This window comes from Phaseolus vulgaris, chromosome 8 (assembly GCF_051622355.1).
Source record: "Phaseolus vulgaris cultivar YP4 chromosome 8, ASM5162235v1, whole genome shotgun sequence".
Taxonomy (NCBI): Eukaryota; Viridiplantae; Streptophyta; class Magnoliopsida; order Fabales; family Fabaceae; genus Phaseolus; species Phaseolus vulgaris.
Genome location: NC_143505.1, coordinates 62475491 through 62500522, shown reverse-complemented (window position 1 = coordinate 62500522; position 25032 = coordinate 62475491). Strand labels below are relative to the sequence as shown.

Here is a 25032-nt window from a genome sequence, read left to right as displayed (position 1 = left end):
ATATGATAAAATATTAAAATAATAGTATTAAGGATTGTCACTTAATATAAATTGTCAATTATCATGATCGAGTTGAAAAATGTAATTTTTAAAAGGTTATTAAGACTTCACGTTTTATACATTATTAAACTGTTAACTAATTAAAATGTATTATGAATAGAACTATTGGAGCAATTATTGTAAAACAAATTTTTATTCACATTGATTTATATAATATTTTTAATTACATGAACGATACACAAAAAATTTTAAGAAAAATCAACAGGGTTTAGTATGATTTACTTAATTACATAATAGATATTAATTTGCAAAATTTATGACGGAAGGAAACCACGCGTTAGTACACCAATATAAATCTTCATATTTATTTTTAATTCTTTATTTTCTTGTGTCAAATTTGTGGTTTCAATTGTTGCAAAATCAATACAATTAATTGGCAATTTAAGATGTGAAAGACTTTTTCTACGGCAAAGAATGAGTTACTTGTTAAGAGAGAGAAATATCATTTAAATTAAAGATAAAGTATGTCCTTAAATAAATTTTGACTAAACATTAAATAAAAATATTATTTAACAAAAATATTTTTTGAATAAGAGAAATTAGTGTAGGTGTTCACACAAAATTTATAACGTGTACCCTGTTACTTGTGACTATATAGAAAGAAATAATATTTTAACTATCTTTTAACACGCACACGTATCACATGATTGTAAGAATTAAACAACACTAATTCTAGTATATGAAAAATGAAGCTATTTAATTTAAATAGTTCAAATTTACTTTTTTGAAAATAAATGCATTGATGCATTAGCACATTGATGTTAAACTTTTTTTTGTATACATTTATCAATCAAAGTTGTGGTGTGTTTGGTACTGATGGTGGATGGTAGGACTGGGTTGGCGGTTGGTCATTGCTGGTGTATTTTAGTGAGTAACTATTTTTGCATTTTAAATTTCAATATCTGATTTTGCAATTTAAAGACATTTGAATTATAGAATTTGTAACTATAAGTATTTAAAACTCCCTAATATTGTATATATAATTATTATTTAAGTACAAATTAGGATTTTTTTTTTTTGAAAAAAAAGAAAAAAACCTGGGATTGGTTGAATTTCAAATATTCCAATTTACTAACAGAATAGACTTGATTAAAAGAGAATAATAATCATAACATAACCTTACATATCAATATTTTACATATTTATAATAATTATTATTAGAATATTAATAACTATATAAGTTTTGCACAATAATAAAAGTCTTTACATCGGAATATAAAACTACCTATATATTTAAAATATTCTAAATTTTTCATGAGTCATCATTATAGAAGATCTCTCAAAATCTTACTGAACAGTTTTTATTAAGCGGGTATGTCTCTATTTATACAACAGGTGCATATTAAAGAAAAACACAATAATGGATGAGGTCTTTGTAACCTTAAACATCAATCTTAATAAACTTAATATAAAAGGCAAACAAAGATGTCTAACCTATGACTTGATTAACAACCATAAGGCTTAATCTCACTTTATGACATATATTCCACTTTTTGTTGATACACTATGAACATCAAAAGTTACTTAAAAAGTGATTAGACACTCGAGCAGTTCTCATAAAAAATAATGGTATAATCATAATTATTTTTTTCTCAATAATTTTAGTCATCTGCCAATAAAATAAGATATGCACTAACTACCAAATATTGACGATGTTAAGTAGGTATCAACAATCCTAAATTTGCACCACTACATGTATCCAGCTGTACAAATATATGCATTATTCATATAGTAATATAAAAATAAAACAACCTCAACAAATTATGTACAATATTTTCCTGTAAAATCCTAACATAACTAATCAACTGCTTTTTTTGACAAAGCAAAATCTCCTAACTAGTCATACTATGTGTTAATGTAGCAGCTTCCCGCACATGCAAACTATTAAACTATTGCAAGCACAACAGACTAATTGATGTCGTACTTTTGTCAACAAATATTGTGCATCTCATAAGATGAAACATGTAAGTCCTCACAAAAGATTTCCATATTTGGTAGACACAACACTTCTCATATACCTCTTAGAGCAAGCTAAACCTCACATGTGGACCACGATAATGCCTCATATTTATTGTGACATCACCTAAATCCACCCTTAGCAACTCAACTAACATTGTTAAAACTATTGTAAGATCTAACATTACATACATACAAAATTATCCTTTATAATATGCATCATCCAAAGTGATTGTCATCTCACTAACATGATATGGAGATAGTCTCATTAACAAATTTAACATAATTAACAAAAATAATTTTGCGTAATCAAAATTTTATGAATTAACTAAATATATTTTAGAACTCATTTTTTCTAGTACTCTTAGCTCTCGGTCTCTTGAAGCTATTTTATAGTATTTTAGATTATCCAATTGAGATGTAAGAGCCAAATTCCTATAAATAGAATTGATATTGGGTTAGAGATAACACTTAAACTCATTGACTAAAATTTACTCTAATCAAAATATTACCTAATTAATTAAAGAAGGAAAGAGAAGCAAAGAATGTAAAGAGAGAAGAAGATATTAATACACTGTGTTTAGTTACGTTACACATTTAAACATTGATTTTGGATTTTAGGAAAATTTGATATATTTTTGTTAAAAAAAAATTCGGGATGTTTTTGTTTCTCACAACATAGAAAAAGTGCTTTTGGATTTATAATTAATTATAAAATAAAATGAAACAATTTAAACTTTTTATATATTGAGTTCAGTGCTAATTTACTTTTAAATAATATTTAAATATATGATTTGTAATTCATTTCATAATTTTGTCACACACAACAGATCCCACACACGATACCACGAGGCGGAAAAAAAAAAGAAAACCAGAGAAAAATATTGGTGGAAAAACAGGGCCCACATAGAATAACTGGCCTTGTAGGTTCCGTTTGGAGGAAGAGGCAAGAAAGAAGGCACTAAGGAATGAAGTCACACAATTCTCGTGTACCGTGAGCGAGTACTCAGTAGCAGCAGGATCCTCGTGTGATATTCATCTGCGTGCGTTGCGTTTCTCTGCAATCTCCACTCAACCAGAATATGGATTTCATCTTTTCCGTTGCTTTTCTGTTACAGGCAAGTATTCATTCCTCTCTCTCTCTTTATCTCTCTCTTCGATCGCTTCGTTGACTTGAGCTTGGACTACGCTGCCATAACTACGTAGGTGTTCCTGCTCTCTTCGCCTTCGCTCTCAGCTGCTTCACAGCATGAAACGTACAGGTACGGCTAAATCTACCATTGGAGATGATCATTCACGCTTTCCGAGCTACTGATTTGTAATAATAATTTCATTTCTGTTAGGGCTAAGCATTCTGAAGAATACTGCGCAATGTATGGTATATGCGCGCAACGCAGTGATGGGAAGGCTCTTAATTGTCCCTATGGTTCCCCTTCGGTTAAGGTAAGTCATTCATCTCTTATTTACTACTTAATGCCGCACCAGCTCCACCATAACCGCTTTCTGCTGCTTTGGTTTCTAACTTCAGCCTGACGAGCTATTATCTGCCAAAATTCAAAGTCTGTGTCCCTCCATTACTGGAAATGTTTGCTGTACGGCGGATCAGTTTGACACGCTACGAGTGCAGGTTCAGCAGGCAAGTTCTCTTTCTCTATTATTGAAGTCTCTGGTTCTATGTGGTTGTCTTGATTAAATGTGAAATACAAGAGATGCATGTGCTTAGTGATTTTTAATGTGGACAGTTGCATTAGCTTGCTCTTGGTTAAATATGAGGTTGTGGTATAACCTGTTTATGTTGGAAACTGCTCTTTCCATTTTGTCTTGATTAAATGTGAAATACAAGAGATGCATGGGCTTAGTGATTTTGAATGTGGCCGGTTGCATTAGCTTGCTCTTGGTTAAATATGAGGTTGTGATATAACCTGTTTATGTTGGAAACTGCTCTTTCCATATATGATAAAGTACTTCATTTATTTATTCTTTGTCCGGGGTATCCCAAATACTTATTTAATATGCAGGGGTAATAAAGAGGAGACAAGGGAGGATATGTACAGCTTATGCTAATTATTTTGTGAATATTCTCTTACTACTCTCATTAATCATCTCACTGACATGACATATTCACCAAGCAACCTTTCCTTATATGTATTTTGTTTATTTGTGTGCGTTATGAAGTAACAGAAATGTATTCTATCTTGCAGGCAGTGCCAATTCTAGTGGGCTGTCCATCATGCTTGAGGAATTTTCTAAATCTTTTTTGTGAACTTTCTTGCTCTCCCAATCAGAGTTTATTCATCAATGTGACTTCTATTTCTGAGGTCAGGCATTTCCTTTCCAAACTTGTTTTTCCGTAACACTGTTTTCTTGACATTTAATGTTTTTGGATGGCACTTTTATGGTTACGAGAATGTTTTATAAATGACTAGTATGTTGACTTGTGCACTTTCATGGTTGTGTTGGTCTTTAAGTGTGTACAAGGTGTATGACTTGTGAATATAGTAATAATTTGCCATTGTATTGCTAGTGTGAATTTCCTTCTTTTTACTTAGCCAAAGTAATTTTCTTGTTTGCATAAGGTACAACATTTTTGTCTTTTAGTGCGAAACAAAGGGTTTAGGCATTATGAAGAAGACCATTGGAAATATTAGAGGAGAGTGGATTGCATGGTTTTTAGCCTATTATAAGGAGGAGAGGGGAGGCTAAAGACATTGGAGGAAGTCATTAAGAAGAAGGGATCTAATGGTTAATAATATCTGTGAAGATTTGGACTTTAATCAAACTGACCAGCATTGTGTGATCCATTTAGCAGACCTCACCGAATGGGTTAAGACTTTTGTTATCTATATTTTTAGAACAGAGAAACAAAATTTTTATGAACATGCTTTATTAATAATTCCATCCAACCAAATTAATTTGTTCACATACAACAGTCTAGAACCCAAGAGTCCTTACATGAAGTTTTAGAAACATTAAAAGAGGAATTGGGGTTCTTACTAGTCATGGTTAGAGAGCAAGTACTAGAAGATGGTTTACTAATAATAGACTCCATGAGAGCCTTTAGACGTTCAACTTCAACACGTAGAGCAAACATTCCTTCTTCAATTGAAGAGGATGAAGGAGTCTGCCAAAATTTTCAGGATCGGAAGTTACCTGATAAATCTTCCTGTACAATTGGCCTTTTAGTTCTGCCAGATGAATGAGAGTCTTCTCCTTTCCATGTAACATGAAGCAAGTCTCCTTGGTGTGACCAAATTTCTTACAATGAGAGCAACAACGATCCTCCTTCCCTTTTGAGTTGAGTTTTATATTCCCAGGGTTTGAGATCCCAGTTTGGAAGCCTTTCCAAAGAACGTGGCAGCTCCTTTAGTGGAATGATTTATCATGATCATTCGATGAGTGTCCTCACCTCGGATAATATAGAAGACTTACAAAAGGGAGGGAAGTCTTTCCTTGCTATGGATTTGTGCTCTAACAGCGTCATATTCAGAATTCAGGATTACTATATCTTCTTGTATATATTATAAAGTATTAGAAAAATCACTTTTTTTTTTCATGTGGTTTAGTCTTATAATTACACTCTAAACTATATAAACTGATATCAATCATCTTGTGTTCATTTCAGGTTAATGGTAATATGACTGTGGATGGCATTGATTTTTATGTAACTGAAACTTTTGGAGAAGGTCTATATGAGTCGTGCAAGGATGTAAAGTTTGGGACAATGAATACAAGGGCCATAGATTTTGTTGGGGCTGGAGCTAGCAATTTTAAAGGTGATCCATTATAATATGGGGGAATTTATTGTATGAAATTTATGAACTCTGTTATGTACCATCTTAATTAGAACAATTCCCCCATCTTGTATTCATAAGTTCACTGTGCACGGGTCTTTATTTGGGAGTGGATATTTAGTTTTGCACATCAATAAATGGGAAAATTGGGAGATTAAGTTAATGTTAGCAAATAATCCTCCTATATAGTGGACTTACTTTTGTCATGTCTGTAGTACTGAGGTAGACCGCAGTTGTACAGGTTTAGCCATGAAAAAATACACAAAAGATCCTCCTATGTAGATATGGACATATTTTCTTATTCATATTTTGGTACTTAGTTGCTGCTTCTGATACATTGTTTTGCTTATCATTGAATATTTCCCTTTCCCTTTATCTCAATTCTGAATGTATTATATTTTCTCTTTTTCTGCTAATGTGTTTTGTGTCTGATTATCATTGCCAGAGTGGTTTGAATTTCTTGGTCAGAAAGTTCCTCCTGGACTTCCTGGTTCTCCTTATTCTATACTTTTTAAGACAGCCACTCTTGATCCATCTCCAATGAAACTTATGAATGCATCTGTATATTCGTGTAATGATACTTCACTTGGTTGCTCTTGTGGTGATTGTCCTTCATCATCTGTTTGCTCGGCTCCTGAACCTTCTCCACCGAGCAAAGATCCCTGCGCCATTAGAATTTGGTCTTTAAAGGTTGAAACAGTAGAGACATATCCTTTTTTATGATTAACTTTCATTTGCTTTATGACTGAATAAATTCTGCCTTTTATTCTAAAAATTAATGTGTCACTGATCTAGTGCAACATTTAGTTGTCTACTGAAAAAGCTGTCATTCCTCTTTGATGCGTGTCATGAAACTGGTTTTTGTATAATGATACTACAGGTTAGGTGTGTGGATTTTTCATTGGCCATCTTGTACATTGTATTGGTCTTCGTGTTGTTTGGGTGGGCATTGCAGCAGGGGAGTAGAGGAAGGAGGAGACCTGAATCTAGTGTGGAACCACTGTTGAATGATATGGTTGGTGAAGGGAGTAGTCTTGCTGACCTCCAAAAGGATGGAAATCATCCTGTAGAGGTATGTGCAAAAGCTTGTTTGGTATCAGCCCATCTGTTTTGGAATTCAGAATGAATATTTCAATTGTTGTTGTTATTATTATTGTGGAAACCAACTGTCCAAAAACTAGTTGTTAGTTGAAGTGAAATGAATGATTTTTATACCTTAACAATCTACATATCTATTCATGCAAGACCTTATTGGGTTTAAATTGAAACATAGATAACGAGCGAAGTTTTTTTTTTCTTGGTTTACCTGTGAGACCTAATTTAATTTTTTAAATATTGTTTCTCAGTTTACCTCTTCCAGTTCTACTTCATAATGTGTGAAGAGTTAAAAGATTTATTGCACATCTATAATGAGCAGTTTTACTCATTACTCATTGGGATATTGTTGATTTTGTCTTTACAAATAAAAGGTGCAACAGCTAGATCCTCAAGGGCAGAATGTGGTGCAATTTTCTTTTGTTCAAGGATGGCTATCTAGCTTTTACAGGTCAGTGGTTCTAGTTGTTATTGTTAGGTTTATAATCCCATAAACTTTCTTTTGTTTTGCATCCAGGACATATGGAAGATGGGCTGCTAGAAATCCCACAATTGTGCTTTGTTCCTCATTGGCAATTGTTGTTTTGCTTTGTTTGGGTCTGCTTCGTTTTGAGGTGGAGACCCGGCCTGAGAAGGTACCATATTTTCAGCTGTAGCATCTGCACAGTTTGCTATTTTGGATTTGCTTCTGTAACTTTTATATGCAAAAATTCTTTATCTATTCCCTGCCTGAAAAATAATATTTGGGTTTGATCTTTTCTAATCTCCCCTTAAACATGTTTGGATGAACTGTTGGAAAAAATGTTAAGCCTGAATCCATTTTTTGGGTTGTATTGGGCAGATAGTCCAGCAATTTGCATAGGCCTAAAATTTGGAGAGTCTACACTAGGAGGAATAGAAGGGAAATTGGAGGGGATGGATAGGTGGCAGAGAGAGAAATGAAAGATGGGTAGGTAGTTACCAAATAGGTAAAGAGAATGAGAGTGGGATAATTTTGGAGGAAATTAGTTATGATTGGAATGAATATAGAGAAGAAGTAGTTCTCTGTAGGAGCACTGTTCGGAAGCAATAGAATCATCTTTCTGCTGTAATCCTTCTATATCAGAAATAATGCTCGTCTTTTCTTCTAATGGTTGAGTTCTGGTTTCTGGTTTGTTTCATTAAGTACATTTTCATAACAGCTAAGTAAATTAAAATTGTTTTACACTGCACATAGTATTTTTTGTTTAAAACTCATGTTAGGCATCATAATGAAACCTGTTATCTTAGCTAGACTGACACATGAGGTTCCAACTATCATATGCCATCACATGAAAGATAACATAAAACATAGGGGGACTAGGCCAAAACCTATGCTGAAAAACAAGAAACTCCCAAAAACTATACAAAGCGAAACATGGGGGGAGTGTAAACCTGTTATGAAAGAAGTCTAAAGAAATGCTGGGAGGCAAACTAATATACCAAACAAACACCACCCTATCATCAAGTAAACCTAAAGAGACAAGTTTATTAGCACAATGAATCTTTACTGATAAATAATGTGATGGAAAATATTTTCATGAGGGATTGTAGTACAACCAAAAAGTGCTCTAAACAAAAAAAAAAACCATCCAGGGGTTGATGTGATGTAAACAACCTTTCTTTCTGCTTGCACTTTTTGGAATATCTGGGCTTTAATTCTTGAACTTTTAAGAATTTGTGATTTTTTATTGAAATTTTGTGCTTGTTTTTCTTGTTCTTTTACTTGATGAAGGACATTTATTCTCTCAATGAGTTACTTGCCCTCACTGCCACTTTGAGAATAGGTTTTCTTTAATCCTCCCTCATCATAATTTAAAATATTTTCTAGTACTTAATCTAGAGTCACTAAATAATGGTAGTAGGTTTCAAAAGAGGTCATACTAATAATGAGTTTCAAATGAGTATATATACTCGTAATACTTATTTTCTTCTTGAACTTGAAGAGTATTGGCTTTGCTTTCTTCTTTGTGTTGCAGTTATGGGTTGGTCCTGGGAGTAAGGCAGCTGAAGAGAAAGATTTTTTTGATAATCAACTTGCTCCATTCTACAGAATTGAACAGGTTTCAGTTTTCTTATAGTTTGTTTTACTTTTTCTATTTGGTCTTGTAATTCAGTGCATGTTATCTATATTAGTACTTTTGTACTAGCATATTAAGAAGGGGTATCATAGTCAGCTAGATTCTATCCTAGCGAGATTTTGTTGGACTTATTAGACCACCTGCTATCAGGTTGCTATTGGACCACCCATAAATATGTAGTTCAATGCACGGGTTGGTAGGTCTCGGCGTGAGAGGGGTGTGTTGGAGATCTCATATCGACTAGAGATAAGGATATTTTATAGTATATAAGTGGGTGCAAACCTCATCTTATAAACTAGTTTTATAAATTGAATTAGGCTTAAAGTTCACTTCTTAATAGTAACATTAGCTGAGATTTCATATCGATGAAGGGAAGGTGAGAAACACTTATACCCTTTTGAGAGTAAGAGAAACATAAAAAGACACATTTGTGAGACTGAGCAAACAAGTTATCAAGCCAAGGAGCAAGAATATGGATAGAACATGTAAACTTGAAGACTTGACAGGGTAATGGGTGGAGAGGTTGAAGAGGAAATAAAATAGAATGAGGGACTTGGTTATCTAAAATCGAGGATGGCGATTGATGAGATAGCACGCGGTGAGAATAACATTACCCCAAAATTGTTGAGGAACTTGGCCATGAAGTGAAAAGGCTCAATTTATTTCATTAAGATGTCTATTCTTGCACTTAACAACCCCATTGTGTTGAGGCGCATATGTGCGGGAGGTCTGATGAAGAACATTGTGTGAAGAGATAAAAGTCTGACAAGAATGAGAAAGATACTCACAAACATTGTCATTATGAAATGTTTGAATAAAAACACCAAATTGATTTTTAATTTCTGTGTAAAAAGATTGAAAATAGAAAACAATTTAGAGTGATTTTTCATTAAGAACAAGCAAGTACATCAAGAATAATCAATAAAAGTTACAAAATATTGAAATCTTAAAAGTAGACTTAATATGACTTGGTTCCCAAATATGAGAGTAAGGCAAATTAAAAAGAGACAAAGCTACGTTGGAGATACTCTTTAGAAAAGGACTACGATTATGTTTGCCTAATTGACACCATTCACAAGATAAGGTGGACAACCTAGACAAATGCACGACATTTTGGGTTCTCATTCTGTTCAGTGTGTTTCAATTTCAAAGAAAGTTTTCCCTGTCTATCCAAACATACTACTTGGCAGAGAATATGAAGTCAACCATAGTTTCCTCTTAAATTTATTGTTATGTTTCCTTCTTATTTCCTACTATTATTCAGTTTGAAGTAAATGATATTTTATAATGTGTACATTTCAGCTCATAATAGCAACAATTCCAGAATCTAAGCATGGCAAGCCTCCAAGTATTATAACAGAAGAAAATATTCAATTGCTTTTCGAAATACAGGAAAAGGTGTAGTTTCAGTTCTTTTCACTTGCTAGAATTGAAATTTAGCCACTGTATGCTCAGTGGAACATTTTTATTAAAAAAATACTTTTATGTTTCAATATTCCAACAGGTTGATGGAATTCGTGCAAATTATTCTGGTTTGTTAGTATCTCTGAGTGACATTTGCTTGAAGCCTTTAGGCGAAGATTGTGCCACTCAAAGCATTTTGCAGGTCTAACCCACTACTTTCCAAACTATTTTTGTTGTACTTTTGAATTGTGTATTGCAAATAATAATTAATTGGCTTCTATTGTCTGTAAGTTGTACAACCAACTGGCTTTTTCTATTCAGTTCTATTTCAATTTACTATTCTTTTCTTAATCCTTAATTTGATTTGCCTTTTTGTCATTATTTTTATTCTATTAGTATTTTCAAATGGACCCTGACAATTATGACAACTATGGAGGTGTTGAACATGCTGAGTACTGTTTTGAGGTAAACTTCTAGAATCTGATTATGAGTTACCCTTGTTTTTCAGAAGAGTTTAATTTAAAGCAGTTTACTTATTTAGCAGACAAGAATTTTAAAGCAAAAGGATTAATGTTTTAAAAAGCAGTAAATTCCAATAGATATACTAATTCAAGCTAAAGTGCTTGTGTTTGTATGGATGGATTGCCTGCCATCTCAATTTATTTTCATAGGTTGTACGAAACATATCCTCCTCGCATGTGTATAATTAGACTTGAAAGGGTTGTTTGTCTCTATGTGATATATGTGGGCTCTAATTATATGATTTTGTCGTTTTCAGCATTACACTTCTACAGAAACATGCTTTAGTGCATTTAAGGCTCCTCTTGAGCCAACTACTGCCTTGGGAGGGTTTTCTGGAAACAATTATTCTGAAGTGAGAATCTTGGATTTTGCATAGATGCCTTTTTATGCATTACTTTCTGCTATGCTGATTATCCTATTCTAGGCTTCTGCATTTGTTATCACGTACCCTGTCAATAATGCAATTATGAAAGTTGGAGATGAGAATGGGAAGGCAATAGCTTGGGAAAAAGCTTTCATCCAATTAGCCAAGGTATGACTACTAAAATATATACATTGCAGTTATTAATTCTTGTGTATAGCTTATATGCACAGAATCTTTATTTTACATATAATTCTTGTGTATGCCTTATGTTGCAGTTGTGCTTTTGATTATTGAAAGAAATTTGGTTGTCTTTGGTGGTATATTTCACTTAAAAAGACAGTCCTTATAATTAACTGAGGAAAAATGGACATTTTGTTGAGGAGATTTTTGGCCACTTATTTTAAGCTAAGGATCAAATTACCAAAAATAATCTCTTAACAATTTTGATAGGTAAACTGTTCCCGGCAAACGAGGTACCGGATTAGTGTGACTCTCCCAAGAAGTAACCTTAGGATGATAAAGATCCTGGAGTTTTGTGCTGTTGTGACTAATATCTACTGTGCTTAATCAAAGGCTGATAAAATGCTTGAGAGCATGTGTAATTAGTTTATTAGGAAATAGAAATAACTGAATATTTTTGAAGAATTGTCCCTCATCAGCATGACTATCTATCATCCCAGAAAAATGACCCTATTTATCTCTTCATTCTTCCCACAGAAAACCTTGAGAAATGTTTTTCAGCTTTGGCTCCAAGAGTTTAGATCTTTCTCCACACACCAAACTTCTGTCAACACATGTTTGCTGGGATATTTATAGAGAATTTTTTTTGGACCCTACTCTATATCTCTCCCTGAATCGAGTCTTTTGGATAATAAGATGTTGCCTCTTTTGACTTTCTAGTTTAAGCAAGTAATTTGTATAACTTAAGTGAGCTAATAGCATAAGCAAGCAATTGGCCTAGCTTAAGAGTTGCTAGAATAAATGAGTAGTTGGCCTAGCTTAAGCAGCCTTCTTTTAGCAAATCTATGTTTTCCCTTGTCTAAAGGAGTAGTAAGCCTTGCTTAGGCAAAATTCTTTAATTTATTTACCTGACTCTAAGGAAACACTCACAAAACATATTAGAATGCTCAATTATTTATTTTCCTAAATAAATTCTTTGAAAACTCAATTTATTTAGCTTTTTAGGAGAATAGGTCCAAAAGCATAGGCTACGTGTTCGATTGTCATTGTTTATAACTTGATTGTCAACTTTCACCTTGCTAGTTAGCATTAATACAAGTTGTATATTATAATCCCAACAATCCCAATAAATATTGCTCTAAGGAAGTTTTTCAAAACCTAAATAAGATTTTACCAGAGATCAATATTGTCTTAAAAGTGAATAAATAGATTGAGCTTACTTTGGATTGTAGGCAATATATTGCTATGAAGATAATGTTGATCCATCCATTGTCAACTTTTGAAATAAGGAAAGTGCATGAGTGGTTTTGCATATTTTGAGCGAATGTGCTTTTCCATGTTGCGTAATATAGCACATTTATCTTTTCTTCTTTTTACTGATCCATACACATTTTTTGATCCAATTTACATCTGGAAGGAGGAATTGCTGCCAATGGTGCAAACTAGTAATCTTACCTTGTCATTTTCAACGGAAAGTTCAATTGAGGAAGAACTAAAGAGAGAAAGTACTGCAGATGTCATAACAATACTAGTAAGAAATTTTTGTTTCTCTCCTGAATGTAAAAACATGATTGTGTCATGTGTAAGCTAATGATTTTCTTAGTTTGATTGTGGCTTTATAAAGACATGCTTTATTGGAACATTCAATAAATTTCTTCTCCAACATATTGTTAGGTGAGCTATATTGTGATGTTTGCTTATATATCGGTGACCTTGGGAGATACACCTCGTCATCCATCTTCTTTCTTCCTCTCATCTAAGGTATATTTTTCTTGAAGCTTGCAATTGTCTTTTTTGCATGACTGCATCAAGTATATGTTCTGATATTGAATTGTTTGTGCATATTAATAAGTGCCAATATGTGCTAAATTGTACTTCTTGATATAAATATTCTCGGCTAATTCTCATTGGGATTCCCAGCATCTAAACTACACACTGGAGATGAAGTGTAGTCTATTAAGTGTGACGTGAGAGCTGAAGTGTTAAAATGACAAATATTATTAGTTTGTTTTGTAAGGTTGAGGTAGTCATAAATCTACATTCCATAAGGGACTAACGAATGAAGTTTAGGTATAGAGATTCATAGGTAAAATTTGCAGAATTATAGGGACTATAAAAGTAATTAACCCTTTTTATACTCTTTTTTTCTCATGTTGAAACGTGCTAGATATTCATTTTAACTTTTTCAAATGTTAGCAGCGTCTTCAAACTCTGATTATTTTATACTTCCCATTCTTCAACTTTATGTTTTTCAGGTATTGCTTGGTCTTTTGGGGGTTTTGCTTGTTATGCTTTCTGTCCTTGGATCAGTTGGATTCTTCAGTGCTATTGGAGTAAAATCAACACTAATCATAATGGAAGTTATACCTTTTCTGGTTTTAGCAGTAAGTCTTTATGTTTTTATCATTATCAAGTTTATTTTTTGTAGTATTATGCACATTCAATGATTAAGTGCAGGAGACATGAAGTGCCTGTTTGGTTGCCTCCAAACTCACATGAAGTTGGGGGTACCAAAATCAATTTGATAGTACCCATGCTTGTAAGAGAATATATGCAGATGCCAATTTCTTTATTTTTCATTTTGTTAGTTGACTGTTATTCTCGGTTAGGAAGTTATAGCTGTCATCATGACATTTATAAATGAAACATCTGTCACCTCATGGCTATAGTGTTTGGTTAGGATGTTTATAATTCTCTTTGTACACAGAAAGTTTAGCATCTTTTGCAATCTTTGAGTATTCAGTAGTACAATAATACAATATGACAATTTCTTCTTCTCATCTTTTTTGTCAGTATATTCAATATCGTATCAAGAATGTATAAGATCTTGGCTTTTTTTTTTGTCTTGGCAGACTCTTCGCCTTCCATTCTTAACAATGCCAAACTCTTGGTCGATACATGTACCTAAGTTACATGCATTGGAGTATACATTACCTGCCTACTGTTTTTCTTTCAGTTAGGAACTTTGTAACTAACTAGGAACTGCGTAGCCAACTCTCAATTAGTTACAATTTGTTAGGTTTTCCTTAGTTAGCTTTACTAATTGTAGTTATGTTATGTTATGTTACGGTAGTTAGATAGACCTATGTAAGGCTATATATTGCAGATTGAGGATTTCAAGTGAGGTGGCTTTTGTAATCTCTCTCATCCAATGAAATAATCTGTTGTCTAGATATCATAAATCTAATAACATGACATAATTATTCCTGTTTTAGTGAGCTACTTTTAACATTTTCACCAACATTCTTTGAGGTCCTTGAATTAGTTATGTATGGAAACAGCTTGTTGCATGACTCCTATGCAACAACTTTAGAGAGAGTAGGTAATGTTACTGTAATTATAATTATAAGTATTAGAGTGTTACAAAGTAAACATTAAGTTGTTATATTTGGTTCATGCATCCTTCAAGCAATAGTGTCATAGGAAATAGCTTGAATTCATTGTTATTGTCTTGAAAAATAGTTGTATTTACTATTTATGCTTTGAATGTATACAAATATCATATATGCTGACTACTATTTTCTTAAGCTAATTCAGAATCCTTCCTCTAAATTTGGGTCATTAACTAAATGAATGTTTTATTAACTTTTGTCACCTTCTTGCTTTCTTTTCTGCAAGTTTTGTGAGATTTTACTTCTTTTGGATTTTCATTTTTTGTTCAGGTTGGTGTTGATAACATGTGTATAATCGTAGATGCTGTGAAGAGACAACCCTCAAATTTATCAGTTGAAGAAAAAATAAGCAATGCAATGGGTGAAGTTGGACCTTCAATAACGCTAGCCAGCGTATCAGAGATTTTGGCATTTGCTGTAGGATCATTTGTTTCTATGCCAGCATGCCGTGTTTTCTCCATGATTGCAGGTTAAAGAATTTTCTCTTCTCACCTTTTATTTTGGACTAACAGAAAACTGAACTGGAAATTTTCACCCATACATAAGTAAAGCAGTTGAAAAAATACTTTAGGTTTTGGTAATGTTAGTGATTTCTGCTGACTTTTCTTTTCTATAGCTTTGGCGGTTCTACTGGACTTCCTTCTACAGATTACTGCTTTTGTAGCTTTGGTTACATTAGACTTTGTGAGAGCTAAGGACAACAGAATTGACTGTTTTCCATGCATAAAGTTGAATCGGTCCTCCGAGAATGAAGGTACATGCATAAAGTTAAGGCAGAAATACTTTGGTTTACTGCTAAGCTTGCATCTTACAATTTAGGCTCTTGGGTATGGTTGGTTTTCAAAATGGTATAGCCTTTATGATCATGTTGTCAATACTTTGATCATTTACGTTACTATCTTTTTTGTTATAATTATAAAAGAAAGGAGGAGATCTGATGTAGTTAAAATTATATAAATAAATGTAGATCCTATATAATCAGAAATATTGTTATAATTATAGAAATAAAGAGCTGATTCTATATAATCATAAATATCTAAATTATATATGTATAAATTATTTGGAACTTTTTTATTTATTCCTGTATCATATGCTTGTTATTAGAGAATACCAAATCTCCTTTATTTATTGTATTGGTTCCTTTCTCTTGATATAAATAAAACATTTGTGCTGACTTAGAAACTCATGGTTTCAACTCAATGTTTCTCTCTTCCTTAGAGTTTAACACTTTTTATGCATCTATGATGGGTCCTTTTTCTTTGTCTGCTCTTTAAGCTCAAAGCTATTTTGCATGAGGGTTTTATTTAGACCTGTTGGAGATCCTACATCGACTAGAGATTAGAGCTTTTCATTGTATATAAGTGGGTGCAAACCTCAACCCTATGAGCCGGTTTTATGGGTTTGAGTTAGGCTTAAAGTCCACTTCTTAACATGGTATAAGAGCCATTTCGAGCCTATCCTAGCGAGTGTTTGTGTTGGGTCTATCGTGCCACCCGCTATCGGGCCGCTATCGGACCACCCAAAATATATAGTCCCACGCACGAGTTGGCAGTCTCGGCGTGAGGGGGGTGTGTAGGAGATCCCACATCGACTAGAGATTAGAGTCTTTCATTGTATATAAGTGGGTGCAAACCTCAACCCTATGAGCCGGTTTTATGGGGTTGAGTTAGGCTTAAAGTCCACTTCTTAACAACCTATAAATCACACTTGCTAATGTATAAAATACTAATAGGTTAAGCCATAAACTTATAGGATCAAGTGGTCTTTGACATGATATCAAAGGCTTCCTGTAGTGCTTACAAATTTGATCCTTTGTTGTTTGTTTAGTCTAGGTGAGATTTAATTTTGGAACAAGGCATGATTGTTATGTCCTTTGTCAATGCTTCAATTTGAAAGACCCTCATAATGAAACATCAAACATGTCAAGGATATAAGCTTTTACCTTGTGGATTAAAATTTTACCTTTAAATTGATCTCGATAATTGTTTATATATCTTATAGTTCTATTTGAGAATAATCATGAGTTATTTTCAGCTTCTGTTGGTAGTTTGCATGTTAGACTTTTTTTTCTTTCCTTGCTTATATGGTTCTAATCTATCTAATCAAGTGTAGGCAACAGGCAGGAAAAAGATGGATTACTGACGCAGTATATGAAGGTAAACTTATATTTAGTTCATGGGCTGATTATGTGTAAACTTAAATAAAATTCATCTTATTTCCCTTGTTTTAGAATTCAATTTTGTTGTTTCCTAGGTATTTTGATACTTATCACCTACCTGTCACTTTACTGATTAAAATTAAATCTTCTATCATTGTGTGAATGTAGGAGGTTCATGCACCATTTCTTGGACTACGGGTAGTTAAAATCTTGGTCATCGCCATCTTTGTTGGATTTACCTTAGCAAGCATTGTAAGTTTCCAGGGAAATGAGAAAATATTAACTTTCAGTAAGACCCTTTTGAGAACTGTCATTCTATTTGTGTTTTTTTTTTCATTTTATTTTGACAGGCATTATGCACTAGGATTGAACCTGGTCTTGAGCAACAGATTGCTCTTCCACGAGATTCCTATCTTCAGGTTTAATTTTCTATTTGTTTCTTTCTCATGTTCCATTCTGTACTGTCCAGTCTCACGTTCTTTCTTTTGTCTTTTCAGGGTTATTTCAGTAACATATCTGAGTACCTTAGAGTTGGACCACCATTATATTTTGTTGTAAAGGATTACAACTACAGGTTTATTAATTTTATTGTTCTAAGTGTACTTGTCTCTTTATTATCTAATTGTCTTTTAATAAGACAACTAAGTTTGTATTATTTACAAACTGAAATGATGTATTAAGCATGCAAGATGCAGTTGAATAAAATAGGACATAGAATTAGTGGGAAGAAAATTATGTATATTATTATTTTCCTCCACTGTACTGGCACGTCAAAAATCTCATACAGATGTACGATTGAGTGTATTATTTGAACTTTTGAACTGATTTCCTGTGAGTCTCTTGTGCAGTTTGGAATCCAAACACACAAACCAGTTATGTTCCATTAGCCACTGTGATTCAAATTCTCTTTTAAACGAGGTAATTCAATGGTCATGTTCATAAGTATTGCAGTATGATTTTACTCCTTGTTATTGTACCTTCTTGTCGAGTAGATTAGCTTATTCATATTTAACCAACTGACAATTAGTCAGATACTTGTTACTCAGATCTATATAACTGATAGTTAGTCAATTACTTAGATCTGGAAATATAAGAATGTGATGCAATTCAGTTGTACTTGGGTTGAATTCATTTTGCAAAACAAAATTTCCTATTCTACCCTAATATTTGAGATGGTATCAAAGTCTTTCAGAGCACATCATAGTCAAGTTCTTTGGATGCTATTATGCCACCATTATCGGGATCTTGTTAGACTACTCATAAATATCTAATCTCATGCTTGAGATATTTATTTCTCGAGGGTGTGTTGAAGATCTCACATCAACTAGGAATAAGGCCGAATTATAATATATGAATGATGTGTAATTTTCACCTTGCAAATCAGTTTTATGAGGTTAAGTTAAGCATAAACTCACATATTAAGAAGTAGACTTTAAGCCTAACTCAATCTCATAAAACCGGCTTACAGGTGAGGTTTGCAACACTATTTTTGGGGTTGTCATGAGACTGAAGAGAAATGGTTTTTTCTCAAACATGGTGGGGAAAAAATTGAAACAGATCTGCATTTGTAATAGCTGTAAAAGAGGAAGTTTAGGACAAATCAACCCCCAGAGACATAACAAAAAGTGTCCAGGGACCTGTTCTGTGGTGGCAGCAGTATGTGGTGTGCACACAATTGAAATGTGTAGCCACTGGTTGTACATGAGGTGGAATGGCAGATTTGACAGCTGGAACTTTGGTTTCCGGGGCATCAGCATTGCCTGGTTTTCTGAGGGGATATTTGCTGTAAAAATCCACTGGAAACATATTTCAGCAACAGCACTGTTGTCTGATGGCAGTAGTTTCTGGGCCCCTTTGGATCAAGAGTCTAATACCTAGTTGATAAATGTAAAAGATTTGAAAGGAAGTGGTTACATTCAGCTTATAACAAAGGAGGATTACTACTCCTATATATAGACTTTTAGTTTGTAATTGTAGAATTTGTACGTAACTACCCTTGTAATGTATTCTACATTTTTATGTTTGCATATATGAACATTTGGTTCTATAACATTGCAGATATCTAGAGCTTCATTAGTGCCAAAATCAAGCTACATAGCCAAACCAGCTGCGTCATGGCTTGATGATTTCCTTGTATGGATGTCACCTGAAGCTTTTAGCTGCTGTCGAAAATTCACAAATGGCTCTTATTGTCCACCTGATGATCAGGTATGTGGTTCTTTGTATGTTGTTGGATAAAATTGCATGCAGCGTGCTCAACTTCTCTTTTCTCCTACATGTTTTGAACTTATATTCATGCAACATGTATATGTTGTGATATTCTGGTTTCATTTTTTCTTCGGCCTTGTTTTTGTTTCTAAATCAATTGTTTATATGATTAATCTAATTAAATATTCCTTGATGTATCTTTGTGTATCTTTTCATTTGTAATAGTAAGTATCTGTATTTTTCAGCCACCTTGCTGTTTACCAGATGAAGGACCATGTGGGTTCGGTGGAGTGTGCCAAGACTGTACAACAGTAATATACTTTTCTCCCTAAGTTTTTTGTTTATTACATAGGATACTACTTGCCCAAAAATTGCAAATATAAACAAAAAGGTTGAATTGGTAAAACAACTGACCGCTGTGGTTGATTCCTAGTGTTTCCTCCACTCGGATTTGGTTAATGATCGTCCATCTACGGCACAGTTCAGAGAGAAGCTTCCCTGGTTTCTTGATGCACTTCCATCAGCTGATTGTGCAAAGGGTGGTCATGGAGCTTACACGAACAGTGTAGATCTGAATGGTTTAAAAAAATACTCACTCCCCACCTTTTATTCTGTTCCCTTTGTATTTGCTAATATTCTTAAAATCTGATGTACAGATTTTGCTTATAACTGAGCTTGCAGGTTATGAGAGTGGTGTCATCCAAGCTTCTGAGTTCCGAACTTATCACACCCCACTTAATTCACAAGTAAGCAGAGTGATAAGTGATGATCTTATTTTCCAGGCTTTGGCAAAAATTTTCACACATTTCTCTGTTTGATCTAATCAAAATCTTGTTAGGGTGACTATGTTAATGCAATACAAGCTGCAAGGGATTTTTCGTCAAGAATTTCTACTTCTTTAAAGGTTTGAGATTCAATGGCATTGTGCATTTTTACCTGAGCTGTTTTTGCATTCAGGATCTAAGAATTGTTTGTAATATGGTCTTCACATACTTTATTCTCCTTGTAATTTTTATTTTTTTTAGAACTGCATTTATGAGCCTTTTGCTATGATTGACTCTATAACTATTATGACTTAATTCTTTCTCTTTTTGTTTGATTTGATCCCTCTTTCTTTTTTATTTTTTGCTTTTGGTTTCTGAAGTTAAATTCCTTGGTTAAACCTGACGGGGATGACATCATCATGAAGTCATGATGATGTCATCACCTGTCACATCAACAAAATGACCAAATTAGTGATGCTGACGTTAGTCAACAAAAGTGTCACATAAACATATGATGTCAAAATAAAATAAAAATGTGATGTATCTGTGGAGAATAAAATAAAAAATTAACATATTTGTATCAACTAAAATAAAAAATTACATATTTGTAAGGACTAAAAACAATATTTAATCATATTCTTATTGTTAGATATTTCTATCTATGTAATGGGCTTAGCCCATATTTTTTGTATGTTTCTTTTTCTATATAAACATAACCCTACGTGTTCAATATACGCAAGGATTTATCCTATTTTTCTTTTCCTTTATTTTAATACTCGTAAGAATATTCAACTAAAAATTGACACTAATGACCAATAATTTAATGATGATAAAGGCTAACAATCATAGATAATTTTGTAATAGAAGACTTGACTATTTTGAGTTTTCAATAATAATGAACATTATTATAGTTGAATGGGATGAGAAGGGTAAATTATATTAATGCTAAAAGGGACTGATTTAGTGTTATTATTGTTATTGTTTTTGTTGTTGTTATTATTATTATTATTTCTGTCTTTTACCAATCTAATATTTTACATGGAAATGTTGTCCTTTTTTCTCTTGACCTTTAAGTACCATGTTTGTTGGTATTGTTAACTCATCACTTTTTCTTAGTATGTATTTTTGGTTATATTAAGTTTATAACAAAATAGAAGTTCATATGATTATAGATATAATTTCCATTTGCTCATCTTTATGGACCGTTTTGTGGATTCTTTTAACGATCTCCACTTGTTGACTAAGTTTATCTCATGCAGATGGATATTTTTCCGTACTCAGTGTTTTATATCTTCTTTGAACAATACCTGGATATATGGAAGTTATCTTTGATCAACATTACCATAGCACTAGGTTGGTATTCCAAAACCAATTAAATAATGCATATGCACGCAGAATGACATACTCATGTGTCAACCTTGTGTAAGCTGGACGGTCTGTTTTGATCCTTCATTTTTCCTTCATATGTACTTTTCACTTTATATGTTGAAATTTTAGCCTTTATTGAGAAGGCTTATACTCGTGTTCTTGGCTTCAAACTTCTAAGTTCTATGTATATCGTTTTTTGTGAAGTAGTTTTTGTCATCTTAACAATGTCAAACCACTTTATTTCTGTCTCTTGAAAGGATATAGAGCATCGTCTGTTGCTGTTTATGTTTAGTATTGGGATTTAAACTACATATCCATGGGTAATACATATTTTCTGTCCTCTTAGCATTTCTGATTGGACCAAAATTGGAAAGTAAAAATCTTATTCACGTCTACCTACCCATTTTGTCCACGTTTCGTTTGCCCTTTGTCCTTGACATAGATTCTTCAATTATTACTTGTGTGAAAATGTATCATATCAAGTCTATCTTTCCTTAATCAAATTCATTGAATAACTTAAGGTGATATCGCAGGTGCTATTTTTGTTGTTTGTCTGGTCATCACATCCAGGTATACTTAAGTCTTGCATATTTACAGTTAAAACTATAAATATATTCTCTCCATTACAGCTATAGGTATTTCTTTTCTGTGTTTTCTATTCAATGCAGCTTGTGGAGTTCAGCAATCGTATTACTTGTTCTTGTCATGATAATTTTGGACCTCATGGTATCATTTATCTTACAGCTGCAAATTTTGTTTCATCTTTCATTTGCTTTCCTTTTCATATCCTTTTTAATTCCTTAGTTACAGAGTGAAACAAACGACCTTTGTGACTCCTGCAGGGTGTAATGGCAATTTTGGGTATCCAACTCAATGCGGTGTCTGTTGTAAACCTTGTTATGTCACTAGGGATTGCTGTGGAATTTTGTGTGCATATAGTCCATGCCTTTACGGTTAGTATGATCCTCTGTTCTATAAATTGACAGGTCTTCCCTGTAGGGTATGATTGCCTTTTCAAGGAAACAATGATATCTGTCTACTTCCTGTTCGTTACGGACAAGATGTTATGGGGAATACTAAAGCATGTGAAATTCAACCTGCTTTGGCACTAGGGGAACATTGATCGTTTGATTAATTCAGAGACTTTATGCAATTGAACCAACTCTATTGGTGATTATGCACATTCTCTGATCTTGTATACATGTTTTCACAGGTAAGCTTGGGGGATAGGAGCCAACGAGCAAAGACAGCATTGTGTACCGTGGGGGCTTCTGTATTCAGGTTGACTAAATATTGTTGCATTTGGAAATGCCATGGATTGTAATATTTGTAGCCTTGTACCGAGTGTAGCTCTCTGCGTATATAGCAAAAATAACTAGTAAGAACTGCTGTTGTTTGGTACTTTGAGAACAACAAATTACTACAAATCATATATGGATCTATTAACCATTCATGTATGACTGTATGGTAAAAATTTGTTGGGATGATAACAATTGACGACAAATCTGAGCTGATATGCCCTCATTACTGAATTACAAAAATTATTTGGATGATGGTTGAATTATTAACGTGTCTGCACTATTATTTTGTTTGACACTTTTCTTTCTATATTATTTATCTTTGTTTGGCAGTGGAATCACACTTACAAAATTAGTCGGAGTTATAGTCCTTTGCTTCTCTACATCTGAACTTTTTGTGGTATGTGCATATTGCCCTTGGCTCCAATACTTGATTGTCTGATCAATAAATGTTAAAAGTAGTTTTTGGGCCTTTGCAGGTGTATTACTTCCAGATGTACCTGGCCTTGGTTATCATTGGCTTCTTGCATGGTCTTGTGTTTCTACCAGTAAGTCTGTGGTGTTTGGTGTTACTCTACAAATGACTAGCTTTTCTTGACGTCATGAAATAGATTTTACTCCGTTTCCATTTTTGAGTTTTATTGGTCACACTTGACTTTCAAGTGGCTTAATCATTAATCCATACAATCACCACTTGGATTAGTGATGCACTTTACCTTTACGGCTTTGGTTCAATTCCTACTTGCTAGCACTCACCACCACTGTAAGCCCTTGCTGAGGCTTGTGGTATGTTTTGACCTTAGGATAGCCTAACTTCCCCCTAAACCTTTCTGTACCCAAAAAATATATATGCACAAAGATTAATCATACATTCTGTTCTTATAATTATATACATTCTTCTTTTAGATCTTTATACTTAAAAATATTCATTTTAATCCTTACACGTATAATTTTAATTTTTCTAGTCTCTGTATGTACATACCTTTTTAATATCTTTTAGTTCCTACTGTCTAAATTTATAAAGATTAAAAATAGTATATATAAAAATTAAGACAATTTTTAAGTATAAGATTAAATGAGTAACTTATGCACAGTAACTAATTAGGACACATCTCACGTTTCCTGGCCTTTCTTTTCAGGTGTTATTGAGCTTGTTTGGTCCTCCGTTGAGATATACAGTCATTAAGGAGCAGTTAGAAGACGACGTGCCTTATGAGCTTCATCAGAACAGAGCCTCTAATTAGATTTTAACTACGCTTATCACATATTGAATGAACAGTAAAATTATCCTGATAAGGATTAATAGCATCTTTTCTTTTGACTTAGATTGAAAAAGCTCATTGCTTATATATCTGAACATGTTCACGGAGAAACATCTGCTAATTTCTGATGATTGGTAGGTTTGATCATCACAGTTACTATAGTGTGTATATAATTCCGAGAACATTTGCTGATATTTGAAGCAAACATCCGTTTATAAATTGAGAAAAAGTGCTATGCAACGATAATGTTAGGGTATCTAACTTACCATAATACCCACAACGATTCTGATAATAACCCTAACATCAATTTTCAATGAAAGATTTTCATTATTAGAAATTCTAGAGAATCACGTTTAAAAGTATAAAGGGAGTTACTGCTGATAAAAAAAAGAGTATAAAAGGGAGTTAAATATAAATTTTAAATATAAAATTAAATAAATTAAATACAAAATTAAACAAGATATATTGATATATTTTTTAAATATTTAAAATAAATTATAAGTTTGGTCTCTCTAACTTTTAAAATTTGATTTTAGTCTCAAAAAAATTGTTCATCCTAATGTTTCACTTGACCAATACATATATTAAATTATTTTTCATCCAAATATTAAAAAAATACAGGACATGGAGTTTTAATTATTATTATTATTAAAACATTTGAAATTGCAAACTTGTTATCATTGGTTAAAATATATTGAAAATACACTCCCTAACATTTTCTTAAATTATGTAATCTTGCAAACTTGCACAAGTACGTTAAGTACTAATTGCTATCTTTTTTTAACTCTTTAACTATTTAATTAATTTTGAGTTAATTATAGGAAACTAAGCTTATAAATTAAATAGGAAAGACATATGTAGGCTCTCCCAACTTTACAATCTATGTATTTTTTTTTCATCAATTACTTGATTCTCCCAATCAAAGCTATTCTTCACACTTGCAAGTCTACAAGTTGACTTCTGTTGAAACAAAAGTGTTACCTTATTAAGCTATCCTTTTTTTTTCTTACAAACATATATATACCTTTGATTATAGTACTTCGAACGAATTTGAGTATAATAATATGTTAATTTTTCTACCAATCACTTCATTTTTAATAATGCTTTTTTG

General features: G+C 32.9%; 1 protein-coding gene across 1 annotated transcript; it reads left to right on the top strand.

The window, feature by feature from the left end:
* Nucleotides 1-2819: 2819 nt before the first annotated feature.
* LOC137823310 (Patched family protein) lies at nucleotides 2820-24140 on the top strand. The gene is made up of 39 exons (XM_068628392.2): nucleotides 2820-3134; nucleotides 3223-3278; nucleotides 3360-3459; nucleotides 3545-3656; nucleotides 4222-4334; nucleotides 5639-5789; nucleotides 6253-6497; nucleotides 6688-6879; nucleotides 7277-7353; nucleotides 7420-7537; nucleotides 8900-8983; nucleotides 10304-10399; nucleotides 10506-10607; nucleotides 10802-10870; nucleotides 11184-11279; nucleotides 11352-11459; nucleotides 12889-13002; nucleotides 13146-13232; nucleotides 13727-13855; nucleotides 15134-15332; nucleotides 15480-15617; nucleotides 16976-17019; nucleotides 17190-17273; nucleotides 17372-17440; nucleotides 17519-17595; nucleotides 17870-17939; nucleotides 19080-19229; nucleotides 19475-19540; nucleotides 19663-19807; nucleotides 19911-19975; nucleotides 20068-20133; nucleotides 21253-21346; nucleotides 21895-21931; nucleotides 22030-22087; nucleotides 22204-22314; nucleotides 22575-22642; nucleotides 22993-23059; nucleotides 23139-23207; nucleotides 23799-24140. Exons 1-39 carry the CDS (start codon nucleotides 3099-3101, stop codon nucleotides 23901-23903), a joined length of 3867 nt encoding a protein of 1288 aa, XP_068484493.2. The 5' UTR covers nucleotides 2820-3098; the 3' UTR covers nucleotides 23904-24140.
* The last annotated feature ends 892 nt before the right edge of the window (nucleotides 24141-25032 follow it).

Bases quoted from the DNA above. Each gene is read 5' to 3' on its own strand.
- LOC137823310 (XM_068628392.2), top strand. From the start codon at position 3,099: ATGGATTTCATCTTTTCCGTTGCTTTTCTGTTACAG. The intron at 17,020-17,189 runs GTAAACTTATAT...GTGTGAATGTAG, and splicing joins TACTGACGCAGTATATGAAG to GAGGTTCATGCACCATTTCT. The intron at 19,230-19,474 runs GTATGTGGTTCT...TGTATTTTTCAG, and splicing joins ATTGTCCACCTGATGATCAG to CCACCTTGCTGTTTACCAGA.